This window comes from Gopherus evgoodei, chromosome 1 (assembly GCF_007399415.2).
Source record: "Gopherus evgoodei ecotype Sinaloan lineage chromosome 1, rGopEvg1_v1.p, whole genome shotgun sequence".
Classification (NCBI taxonomy): Eukaryota; Metazoa; Chordata; order Testudines; family Testudinidae; genus Gopherus; species Gopherus evgoodei.
In genome coordinates this window covers 304,787,311-304,800,865 of record NC_044322.1, presented here as the reverse complement: position 1 = coordinate 304,800,865, position 13,555 = coordinate 304,787,311, and the positions used below count along the sequence as shown (strand labels likewise).

Below are 13,555 nucleotides of genomic sequence, written 5' to 3'. Positions count from 1 at the left end.
TGCTTGACTGTTAAGTTTTAGCATGTTAATGGGCTGAAAATGGAGTGGAGGCAATACACTCAGCCTCTGCGGGGACAGCTTTTCTTACATTGTTCACTCCAGCAAAGTCTGGAAGGATGATGATCCTAATTTAAGGACTTGCAGTTGTGTAAAGTGGAAGAAAAAAGCATCAGCTCTCTCTACCTCTTCTCCTCTCTTCCCATATCTACTCTGTAAAACAAAAATACTAGTGCTTTGCTGCAGAAATTCTTATCAAAGACATGGCCCTGAAGAGCACCATTCATTTAAGTGAAGAGTTTCTGTAATAGAGCTAAAACGCAAGGCAGCAGATAAGGGTGATCTGTATGTTCAGATCACATGACTATTTTGTGAAGGAAATAATCTATTGATTTAGCGACAAAGAGTCCTATGGCACCTTATAGACTAACAGACATATTGAAGCATAAGCTTTCGTGGGTGAATACCCACTTTGTCAGACAAATGTAGTGGAAATTTCCAGAGGCAGGTATAAATATGCAGGCAAGAATCAGTTTATACCTGCTTCTGGAAATTTCCATTACATGTGTCTGACAACGTGGGTATTCACCCATGAAAGCTTATGCTCCAATACATCTGTTACTCTGTAAGGTGCCACAAGACTCTTCATTGCTTTTTACAGATCCAGAGTAACATGGCTACCCCTCTAATACTTGAATCTATTGATTAAATTAGTTATATCCAGTAGCCTTGATTTTCTTTTAAAATTTATCACTGATTAGATCTTGTTGCTCATACCTTTTAAATTGAAACCACCTGTCAGCACTTTTTCTTAACGTGCTGCAAAATGAGAGCTATGCTTAAAAAGTAGAAGGCATGGGCAGAAATGAAGTAATCCTCCAGGAACTTTCCTGCATTTAAAAGAAATATTCTGAGTGGAGGAACATAGCAAACTACTGTACTTCATCCTACCAATGCACCTTTTTTCTTTTTAGAACTGAAAATTATTCCTTTGCAAAAGTAACTGTCCACATATTCATTCATATTTTCTCTCTCTCTCTCACACATATATTACTAAGATTATAGAGCGAAGCACTCAAATGTTAGGAAAACCAGAATTAAGGCTTGACTTCTGAGTACTTCACTTTCAACCTTAATAATGTTCCTTACACACACACACAAAGCTACATTAAATTTTCTAGGTTTTAAAAAAGCAAACTGAAAAAACATGGTGGTATATAGACATGCACATATTTTGTCAGCAGAGTTGGAACCTTTAGACCCACCAAACAGACCTCCGCTACTTCGATCTAAGGAAGCAGGTAATAGTAATAGTGAGGTTATCATCCTCTATGTGGACCAGCACTGAAGGGGGAAGGGAGACTTTGGCAAAGGGTTTCACAGACATTTGCTGACAGTAGAGGAATGAGTACACTCAGGAATCTTGGGTTCCATTCCAAGTTCTGGAGGGAAGTGTTTTCTAGTGAGCATAGACACATCTTCCTCCAACCTTGAATTTTTCCGCTCCATCCCATCCAGCTTCTCCCTGTTGAAGTCCTGTCTCTTCCTCAGCCCTGGTTTCTCATCCAAACCCCATTCTCTTCACTTATGCAGTTAGTCTCCAGTCCTCAGACTTCTCACTCCAGATCCAGACTCCTTGCTCAGCAAATCCTAGTCTCATCCGTCTCCTTCTCTCGCCCCCTAGTCTGCTTCCCCAACCAGTCCCAGTCTCCTGCTTACATCCTGATCCCTCATTCAATCTGTATTTCTTCCTTATGCTGTCTTCCAGTTACCCTCCCTGTTTCTCTCCCTGACTTCAAGTCCCAGTCTGCTGCCCAGCCAGTCCCAGTCTCGTCTCCACAATTCCCAGTCCCAGTTTCCCTCTCCCCTCCCTGCCACCCCTCAAATTCCTAGTCCCAATCTATTCTCACAGCACCCCTTACAGATACAACTCTTGTCCCTTTTGCATCAGATAAGGCAGTGTTCTCCAGTAGTCAGGGCACAGCAGGGGGTCACTCAAAGCAGAGGAGAAACAGGCTTCCTGTTCTCAGTTTAACTGTTTGGACCTGGATTAGGCATGGCCCAGAGCATCCCAGAGCTGCAACCAGGGATGGGTCTAGGTATTTTGCCACCCCTAGCACGGCAGGCTGGCTGCCTTCGGCAGCTTGCCTGCGGGAGGCCCCCATTCCGCGGATTCGGTGGCACGCCTGCGGGAGGTTCGCCGAAGCCGCGGGATCAGCGGACCGTCCACAAGCATGCCGCCGAAGGAATCCTGCCTGCCGCCCTCGCAGCAACTGGCAGAGTGCCCCCCGTGGCTTGCCACCCCAGGCACGCGCTTGGCATGCTGATGCCTGGAGCCACCCCTGGCTGCAACTACAGGCAAAGTCTTGCTGAGCTCCAGGCCGGAGCATGTTCATTCTGAACAGAATCTTCCAAGGAATTTAGCTGCTAAAATCTAAGCCTCTACTGAGCATGTGCAAATTCCAATTTTTCAGAGACTTATAACTTGGCTAAAACTGGGCAAATTTTCATAGGGATAGCAAAAGTCACATTGTGGACACACAATTCCTCCGACACCGTGGTCAGATTTCAAGACCGTACTCTAGAGCATGAGGGTGCTAGACAATTTCAAACAAAAGGTCAGTAGAATTTTTTAATATGGGCAAAACAATGTATTTTTCCCTACCCTGGTTCTCAGAAATAGCCATACCGTTTTGAACGAAATTCCTCTGCACACCACTCCCCCAATCCAACCCCCCCCCAAAAAAAAACCACAGTATTTTCAGTTATTTATAACTTTGTCAAACTTTAACTGTTTCGCCTAAAATTTTCCATGCTGCATGTCTGTCTCATGCTGATTATTTGATTATTATTTATTCTTAGAAAGTAGTAGAAGCTGGGGACACTGCATCATATATGTTCTCACACAAGTCCCACCACTCAAAAGCAATTCATGAAAACAAAGGAATGGCAGTGGAAAAAAACACACATGTAATCCTTGGATGTATAAAAAGGGGAATATCAAATAGAAATAGGGAAATGAGCATGGCTCTACACCTAGTATGGATTAAAAACACTACTAGAATACCGTGTCCAGTTCTGGTCCATACTTCAAGAAGGATGTGGAAATGCTGGAGAGAGTTCAAAGAAGGGCCACAAAAATGATCCAAGGGTTGAGGAACAAGCTTTAAGATGTGAGGCTTAAGGCGCTCAACCTATTCAGCTTATTGAAGAGAAGAGTGAGAGATGACTTGATCATTGGGTCTAAGGACTTGCAAATGGAAAATGGGGGGCTTTTCAGCGTGGCTGACAGGCATAACAAGATCCTATGGCTAGAAGTTGAAGTTAGATAAACTCAGCCTTAAAATAAGACACAATTTCCTAACTGTGAGGGTTGTTAAACATTTGATTAGCTTACCAGAGTAGGTGATGGACTGACTATTGCCTGGTGTCTTTAAAACAAGATTACATGTATTTTTAAAAGCTATGCTTTAATACAGTTTTTGGAAGAAGTTCTGTGACCTGTGTGGTTTTGGAATCTATGATTTCCCTATGGGAATACCCTTCCTTCATGGGCCATGGGGAGAACAGGATGGCCTGTGTTGCCCTCGTTATGTTCATAACACTTGCAGGCTGGCATTAAGATAATGACTATAATCAAATCTTATGCTTCAGACGGGCTCCTGCAGGGGTAAAAAAGAATTTTTTTTCTCATGCACAATTGACCAGATGTATTCTATTTGTTTGTTTTGCCTTTCTCTGAAGCATCAGAGATTGGTCACAGCTGGAAGTGAAACAACGGATGGGGAGGACCAGTGTTCTGAGATGGTACAGGGCATTCTCTTTCTAGATACCTGGCTGGTGTGTCTTGCTCACATGTTCATGAGCATACTAATCACCAGATTTGGGGCTGGGAAAGAATTTTCCCCTGGTTAGATTGGCAGGGACTTTGGAGGTTGTTCACCTTCACCTTCATCTGCAGTATGGGTCATGGTTCACTTCTTGGGATCATCTGGGTATATCTCACTTAATCAATTCCCTGCCATAGAAGAGGCCTTGGGTATTGATGGCACTGTGATCTTGTCTGTTCTCTATCTGTGATGCACAACAGTTTAGTTTCCTGAGGATTGACATGTTGTAGTCTAAGTACAGTAATGGGCTTAATATAGGGGTGTCTGGGGAAAATATAATGGCTTGTGAAGTAGAAGAGTTATTTCTTATATGGAAATTTAAAAACGCTGCAGATCATTTACATACTTGGTCATACTCTGCAAGACTACTTTGTAGTTTCTAACATCTTTGGTATCTGTTTTGGATTATTTTCAAATACAGTTCCCCACTGAAGAACCTTTCATAGTTTTTAGACATTGACCCAAAGTATGTGGATTTTTTAAATATTGTGTATATTCTCTCATGATAGATGCTTTGGAAAATTTAAACCAATGTGCCCAAATGACTTCGGCTTCTAAATCTCATTCAAAGTCTATTTCATGGAATATTTTTCACTTCTTCCTTTCTAGATTCCAGTGACTGATCAATGTGTGTATATATGACTTGTTTTTTAAAACCTAATAATCCTGTTTTTTATTCTTATACATGCAGTCTTTTTTTAACTTATCAAAATGCAGTGAAGGACTGTCACTCCAGTGTACCAACATCCATCAGACTGAATTATTAAAACTACAGGATATCAAACATTTTTGTTTAGACTAGTGGTTTAGTGTCACACTGATCAGAATTCAGTATTTGAGCTTTCTCATGTCCTGAGGTTATTAAGTGTTTGAGAACTGTGATATCTGCACAATCCATTTTTGTTGGGAGGGGGAGTGTTTCATTATCTAGACACGCCTTTCATTGCCTGCAAGAGTGTTAGAGCTGTCCCCGGAGATAGAATTAATATGACGTAGGGCCTTTTGTGGAGTAATAAAATGGAAGGAATCTTCTAACATGGAGAGGGGCTCGGAAAACTCCAAGGAGGAAGGGGCAAGACATATGACGTTGAAGAAAATTAATAGAGTAACTTTATGGGATCATTGGCTTCCGCTTTGAAACTAAATGTCTTGGCTTTGCCTCAGAATTTATATCGCAGCAGGAAGTCATCATCCTGTTCTGTTCCATTGACATCTTCTAAATATATCATAACTAGAAAGCGCTGTATTATAAAGCTGTATTATGGTTCTCAGTTCTGTTGAAATCTTCCGTATAGTTCTCATTTGATGTACATTGCTTCTTATAATATATCATTTTTGAACTACCAATTAAAGCCTTGTGATGATGACTTCTTGCAGTGTTAAATGTTCCTCAGAGTAGACTTCAAAACACTGGGGCACAGGTCAACAGACAAGAAAACTTACACAAAGACACAAATTTTATTACTAAGACATCATGCTTGCTGGTTCAGCTTGATCCTGCAGCAGCCATCTTGCATTTATGCCACCAATCTGTTGTTACAGCATTTTCTGTATTGTCCTAAAAAATTAACATTATGATAACATAGCAAGAGCAAACATGGATTAAACAAAAAATAGACATAGTTCGCAAATATGTCCAAGAAATTACTGATAAATCTGCATTTATATTTTTGTAAAGTATATTCTGTTTCTTCTGAGAGTGGTTGTTCCTCTTTAAAAGCTCTTAATATTGGTGCAGTTCTTAAATGCTGAAATTTCATGCGGTAAATTATTGAATTATAATGTTTGGCTTTTGGTTTTTATAGGCCATATGTGTAGGTTCAGAAAACATGCAGATAATGTATCCAGCAATCTTTGATCAGCTTTTGGCATTTGTAGAATTCTCCTGTAAACCGCCACAGTATGGACAGCTGGAAATGAAACACATTGCAAATGCAAAATATAATCAGGTAATTTCTTAGGCATCATATCTGTTCCGTTTTTAATATGGTATCTTGTGAACAGTCCGTTCAGCTTCAGATGGATGTGGATTACCAAGACACATCCATTTTCCCCCATGTGCAAAAACTTTCTGTACATCTTGTGCTATCAATTAATTTATTATTATTTAGTTTTTGTAGGCATTTTCATCCTCCTATATAAATTTTCTTTCCTATTGAAACTTTCATTCCTCCTTAAAGGAAAAGCCTTTAATGAACATCAGACACAATAAATCTGAATCTTCCCAGGGAATCCGACATACATATCTTGCTTTATTTTATATTAAAAATATAATTGGACTTAAAATAATCTTATTTTGAAAAAATCTTCCACCGTAGTCGACAATTTTTGAATCTTTTATGCTGTGGAAATTAGAACACGATAAAATTTCTTTAAATCCATGCACATACTGATGGTTTTCAGTAAGCATGAAAATATAATTTTAATATAATTTCAGGTAATTGTTATATATGTATTAATTTTTCTTATTCTGTTTGTCCTGCTACACAATGGAATCCCACTAGATACAACTATTTGCACCGGTGAGTTAAATTTCCTTAAGATTGTCCTAATATAGTAGTTTTGCATAAAATACAGCACTTGACCTACTAAAATTTACCTTACCCAAATCTATTTCATGCTCTTACTCAGAATGTTATGTTTTTTCTTCATAAACTATTTTTTGCTTGGATCAAAACTGTTACCTTATGAAATATATTCTTGAGAATTTTGCATGCGTTAAAACAGGTAAATGTAAAATGTAAGTTTTCTATTACATAACTAATGTTTTTTCATGTTTTCTTCAGTAGTGTACTAATTTTATTTTTCTAGGCAGAATGGGTAGCATTGAATTACGTACCATTTGCTGAGAGATCTTTGGAAGTTGTGGTGGATTTGTACCAAAAGACTGCTTGCCACAAAGCTGTAGTTAATGAGAAGGTTCTTCAGAACATTATTAAGGTAAAAAGTTTGCATTCTGTTTATGAACTAAAGTAGTGACTTTTATTTGGAGCCACTGGGGAATAGTATAGATAGTACTGTCATGGGTTTCCCCCGGGGTGCCACATGAAACTGGGGTACCACTGAGCCCTTTGACCAACCAGCCTAGGCTCCCTCTCACTCTGTGCTGCTGTGACAAGCTGCAGAGCCAGGTCCTATACTTCCACCAGCATTCACACAGGTAGAGAGACACCCAGCTGCAGTTACATGCAGGCTCCCTGACCAGCCTCTGCTTGAATCAACAGTAGAAGGGCTACAGCCAAAATAACCACAACCCTTCTGCCTGGGACCCCATCTTAGCACCACCTTCTGAGAGCTGAGATTCCACAGTCCAACTGCCTAGGCCCTGTGATCAGTGCCAGACTCCCCCACACCCCAGATTCCCCACTGGCTTAAACACACACTTTCTCAAAACTTGTAGGAACTCTGGCTTACAGGTTTCCACTTCAGAGACGTGATGGGGAAACACCTAACACAGAATTTGCAAAGGTTCCAAAACCAATCACGCTTTACTTTAGACAGCATGAGAAATATACATCTAGTAAAAAAAAATAAAACATTTGTACACCATCCTCTGCCTCACTTTCCTCACTACTCTGGCATGTTCCTCACAAACTGAAGGTCACTTTTTGAGGCTCTAGGTCTCCTCTTTTGCACCCCATTCCTACATTCAGGCTTCTATTCCAAATCATGGAGTTTTTGTCCTCCAGCCAGACTCCTTTTATCTTGGCTGATCCTCCTGTCAAAGATGTCTCCTCTTTCTCCAAAAATCTGTTCCTTTGTTCCTCCTGTGAGTACTTTCTGAGTCCTCTTCCCCACCCCCAAGTCTCTCAGGCTATGTGATTTAAAACTTGATCTCTCAGCTCTGCTTCTACTGAAATTCCATTTCTTCAAATGCTAGCTCTCGGAGTTGGAAGAAATCTGGGTCACCTAGATTCAGCCAACCCTTTACCAGAAGTTGCTCACATATGAATGGACAACCATCAAGGTTTAGCAACCCTCCATTGTCCTTTGTCTGGATGATCAGCCTAAATTCATAGACAGATTTTCCACATCATGACATTGAGTTCTTTAACCTTAGTGGACTGAAGTAAGATCATTTGTTTAAATTTATACAGTAGAACCTTGGAGTTATGAACACCTTGAGAATGGAGGTTGTCCATCACTCTGAAATGTTCATAATTCTGAACAAAACATTATGGTTCTTTTCAAAAGTTTACAACTGAACATTGACTTAATACAGCTTTGAAACTTTACTATGCAGAAGAAAAATGCTGCTTTTAACCATCTTAATTTAAATGAAACAAACACAAAGTTTCCTTACCCTGGTCAGATCTTTTTTTAAAACTTTCATTTTTATTCTTTTAATAGTTTATATTTAACACAGTACTGTACTGTATTTGCTTTTTATTTTTGCCTCTGTTTCTGCCAGATTGCATACTTCCAGTTCCAAATGAGGTGTGTGTTTGACTGGTCAGTTCGGAACTCTGGTGTTCGTAACTACTGTGCTTGTTAAATGTGTGTATTGAGCTGTTTACTGCAGTAGTAATATAATTATTCTGAGACAAACTTTTTCCTACAATAACTCTCAAACTCTACTTGGAATTCTAGATCTGAGTCTTGTGATTGTCTTAGGCAGGGGTTAGGCAGTAGGCAATTTTTCATGCTAAAAGCTATTGACTAGCTATTAGGGCAGTAATATAGCTGAGATCACATAACCCTGTTCATTAGTTTGACTGTGTGGTAGCCTAAGCATGCAATAGATATAGACAAAGGTTAAAAAAAGTGTGGATGCCTAAAAACTGGCTTCTAAATCCATATTTATGTATATGAAAATAGTGGTGCATGACTTTCAAAAGTGCAGTGTACCTGATTACTGAAAATCCTAAATACAGATTTAGGAGTCTAAGATTAGACATCCTTTTTTGTAAAGTCTTAGCCACAGTATTTGCACCTGTGAATTTGGTAATTTGTTTGGTATGGTCTTCCATTCTAGCTATTATTTTTCAGTGCCTCATAATTTTCTCCAGTATATTTGATCTAGTTGTTACTCAACCACAGTACTATGGCTTTCAAAATATATTTTAAACACACAGCTCATTAGGAAGTCATCCGCTGTTTATCTTTTTACCTTTGTTATTTAGGCATAAAATCTCCCAAATCAACTAGATGAGGAGTGTGGTTTTCAAAAGCAGTCAGGAGTGGCATAACTGCTTCCACTGAAATCAATGGGAATTTAACCATTGATTTAATTAGAGCAGATAGCACAACCCTGAGCACTTCTGAAAATCATACCCTAAATGTTGTATCATTGAAACATACAAAGCCTTTGCAAGTATATTCTTGACCCTTCCACCAGATGTATGAGTACATTCTGAGCAGAGAGACAACTTCAGCATCTGCAGAAGAAATCTTTAAAGCAGCAATGTCCTCTCTCTCTCTCTCTCTCTCTCTCTGTTTGCAAGGCACTGCAACTTCAGGATTCTACATCTGCATTCTGTGGCAGAGTGGTGCTCCAGCTGATGGGCTCTAAAACAACTTCCTGTTTACTTGGCAGCAGTGCTCTCACCTTCCAGTCTTCCAACTCCTCTCTAGCTGTTCATTCTTAAATTATTTAATTACTTGCTATATTCCCACTCATTGGGATTAGCAAAAGTCATATGACAGAGAATGGAAAATCTTATCCGTGCTAATTTTGTTTCTCAGGATGCCATCTCTGTTACTCTGTTCCACCTTTAACAGTTTGTTGGCCTTTTTAAGCTGAGACCTCTTATTTTTAATAATGACCAGATGCTTCACATGAATGATGTATATTGTTCATTTTTTTACATTTTACAAGAAGTTTGAATTCCTTATGGCCTTTTCTTCAAATTCGTGTCATCACAACTTGGGACACTGCAGAGCAATTCTTCCAAGGTAGAAGGGGCTAATTCTTCAGAGCCCCCTCATAATGATGAACTACCTCCAATTTATTTGCAGAGGGAACAGGAACCAATTTGTCAGGATTAGCAGAGATGATAGATGTAGTCTAGAAAAAGAAAATTAGCAGGTAATTTTCCAATGTAATTGCTAATGGATTAACTCTTTAACGCTTCTAACCTTGAATTTGGTTAATCAAATCTGTGCTTGAGCCAGCTGGCATACAATTAGTAATCTAATAATCATATTTAGAAGAGAGCATCCCAAGTCCCACCAGAACATGGAGGGAAATGTAGAGTGTGTGTGTGTGTGTGTGTGTGTGTGTGTGTGTGTGTGTGTGTGTGTGTGTGTGTGTGTGTGTGTGTGTGTGTGTGTGTGTGTGTGTGTGTGTGTGTGAGTAACATATCTTTAGAGATCTCTGGTGGAGATTTTCTTTACCATAGATGTGTCTGGCTCTTACATTTCTTCAAGAAAGTATAAAGCTTATTTAAACTTTCTTTTCACAGACACAGAGGATACCTCTGAGCCTAAAGTACGCCTGCCCCTCTGAAAGCACATGGAAACTAGCAGTATCTTCTCTTCTTAAAGTTCTTTCTATTGGACTGCCAGTTGCAAGGCAGCATGCCTCTTCTGGAAAATTTGACAGTATGTGGCCAGAACTAGCCAACACACTTGAAGACTTTTTATTCACCAAAAGGTACATGCAGCTTTAAAAATAAAGTTGTGAAAAAATGTTTATAAATGTCTTACTATTTTACTAAACTGGTCTTTATGGTAGATAATATATAATTTGGTGTGTGTGCACACAAAACATGCACTCCAGTGAAAAGTCTTATATTTAATCATATTTTTGCTAGGTGGAAGTGTTTTAAAGAACAAATATACAAGTTAAAGAATTTATTTTAAAAAAAATAACCAACGTCTTTTGTTTGGAAAAAAGGGAGTTCAGACATTAGTATTACTTGTAATTCTAAACTAAACTGAGTTTGAAAGACAGGGTACAACTTTTCGTATTTGCCCATTGATCTTCATGCAAACCTCAGTGGAAACTTAGTCCTCATGCAGAATTATTAACGTGTATTCAGACCTTGTGGATTTTTCCACTTTATTAGAACTCAATGACTTTTTGTTGTTAATGTGAACGTCATGTTACTGTATGATTTTTTTTTTTTTTTTTTTTTTTTTTTTTTTGGTAAGAGTTCCATTGTGATGCTTTTTTTCTACACTCTTCATGAGTTATGAATATTAAAATTTGTACTGCATGCTTTTCACTTGAAAACCTTTAGTGTTCATGGCTTTTTCTTTAGATCTGAAATTAATAAAATAGCTGCAAAGTATACTTAATTTTGTTAATGATTTGTTGAAAATCTAGAATATAATATTTATAATCCGGAATGGAATATTTTATATCTGTATAATTATCTGTCAAAAGCAAGTGTTGCAAAGGTGATTTCAGCAGCAGATTTACTGATAAAAGAGTAGAATAGTTCTATGTAAAATGACAGCTCATGAAAAGCATGACGCTCCCTCCTTCCTTCTACAGCCATCTTTAATGATGATTATCAACAGCAGTTAGCCATAAGTAGAGCTAGAGGAACAAAATTCCATGTTTGACTCTCATCCTTTAGTGCCGTAATGGGTGATTTTGGGCTTCCATTAATAGGGTCACAAGATAATTATCTTGCTACTATGCTTCCTAGGTCTATGTCCATTTCAGAGAAATTTTGTTAAATAAGATGGACTTGAAACATTCTTTTAATGTTTTTCCAGAAAGATTAAAGGTACTTATATTGTCAATCAAGATTTTAATTTGTTTTGACACTAAATTATTGGGTTGTCTGTTGTTGAGAAAACATGGTTTAAATTACTTGTATGGTTGCATCTCCTTCTGCTATCTCTGGTGGGACTCATTCCTGGGGTAAGTAATTTGAGTCAGCCTGAAACAATCAGTTTATTTTGGCTTACAATAAACCTAACAAAAACTCTCTCTTAATAAACTGAATCCGGTGAGATTATGGGAGAGGACTGGGTGAAAGAAAGTACATTTACGTGGAATGCTACCTTGGGGAATACATATTAATTGTAAAAAAATGAAAGAGCAAGGTTAAAACAAACTTGATAAATTACTCAAAAACTCCAAGCAGAAAGGATGACCAGTTCAAGAAAGGTACTGGAATATCACACTTTTAATTTGTGCATTCCTGAGTGCATAAACAGATAAGTCCAAAACTTACTGTGTTAAATCTATTTTGATCAGTGCTGTGAACATAATCAGCCCCTCTTAAAATTTCTTTCCTGTCAACATATTGCTCTGTGAATCAAATATGGGCAATTCATTCTCACCTTCAGGGTCCTCCATGATTTAGCTCCTTCTGTCTCTGATCTTCTCTTTTTATGCTCTTATAAATGGAAGATAGAAATCATTCCCAAGACCTGAGGCATCCTCAGTTACCCTAAGAACTTCCTTAGTTACTACATGTTTTGCTAGAGCTTCCATATTGTGATTAATTTACCTCAAAATCATTGATTCTTGCAACCCCATAGTTCACTGGAGATCTGTTCTTCAGCGATAGGTAATACTGCAAAAAAAAAAAAAAAAATCCAAATATTCCTTGCTCACAACCGTCAAGACAGAGAATGAATTTAAATTTTACTTAAACAGATATTTCTTTCATACTTCCTTGCAGTGTTGTTAGAAAATACTCTTCCTAGAGTCCATTTCTAGAGATCAGTCTTGAAACTGTAATCACATCCTCCTGTAAATCAAAATATACAGCATAAATTCATAAGGATCTGTTTTGCACCCAGAAATCTTCTGGGAGACAGTGACTCATTTTTTTGGACAGTGAATACCATTTGTTGTCAGCATGAGTACTGGAGCTAGTGAACAAGAGAGAGACATCTTGATGTTACATTCTCCACCTCCTCTGCTCTTTATCCTCTGACATCCGCAGACATCACTAAATGGGGTCATGGTAGAAGGAATTTCTGTTAGAAACAGTGCCAGAAGCAGAAATATTCTTAGGTGGATAGTCCATATTATTTATCGTGAAAAGTAAAGTATGAAGGTCTAGCTCTGTTAGATGTCAGGAAGTGAATCAGATCAATGAATATGATGAAGTTCCAGATACGTCCTGGTCACCAGGTCATATATATCGCATTGGAAAATAGTTTCTGAGTATACTGTGTGTACATCCCCATAGTTGGCTGTCACTATCATCTTCTCAGGTTTGCTTTTGGAATATATCACTACCAATAGAAGACTTGAAATGTAAGCCTCTTCTCAACTATCTAAATACTTTCCTAAAACCTGGTACTGGAGCTTAAGCTGCATAGCTGTATTCTGTAAGGGCAAGTTCTCCATCCTCCCCAAATTCTGCTCTGAAGCAGTGATGTGGGGTAGCATGAGGGAACTGACATCAGCTCCCTGATCCAAAACCTTAACACAAGTTAGAAGTGCAGAGGAGCATGTCTGACTTGTGCCATTATCCAGCAGAGGATCAAGCATTGCAGAGGTCTTCTCTTACTCTGTCTCACCCTCACTCCCTCCACTTCCCCCCAAATGCTGCTGACATCTACCTCTCCTTTTGTACCAAGTGAGGGAGATGACTGGCCAGGGAGGTAGAAGAACTGCCTTCACTGGTGGAGAGTTCCCACACACGAGGGATTCTCCACTGATTATCTTGGGCCACTTTAAGTCATCTTTGCATTACTATGAGAGAAGTGCAGAAGTAGACTTGGCAGACCAAAGAATCTGGCTCCTATAGTAC

At 38.7% G+C, this 13,555-nt stretch overlaps 1 protein-coding gene across 7 annotated transcripts in view; it reads left to right on the top strand.

The window, feature by feature from the left end:
- Positions 1 to 13,555, top strand: part of MON2 (MON2 homolog, regulator of endosome-to-Golgi trafficking) — a 171,524-nt gene that overhangs the window by 119,665 nt on the left and 38,304 nt on the right. For 5 of the 7 annotated variants that reach the window (XM_030548857.1, XM_030548856.1, XM_030548862.1 and 2 more), the window contains 4 exons: positions 5,693 to 5,836; positions 6,392 to 6,409; positions 6,699 to 6,827; positions 10,292 to 10,482. In XM_030548857.1, coding sequence (XP_030404717.1) covers positions 5,693 to 5,836; positions 6,392 to 6,409; positions 6,699 to 6,827; positions 10,292 to 10,482 — 482 coding nt within the window. The remainder of the gene's footprint in view (positions 1 to 5,692; positions 5,837 to 6,391; positions 6,410 to 6,698; positions 6,828 to 10,291; positions 10,483 to 13,555) is intronic. The other 2 variants (XM_030548859.1, XM_030548858.1) reach the window with 1 other exon arrangement.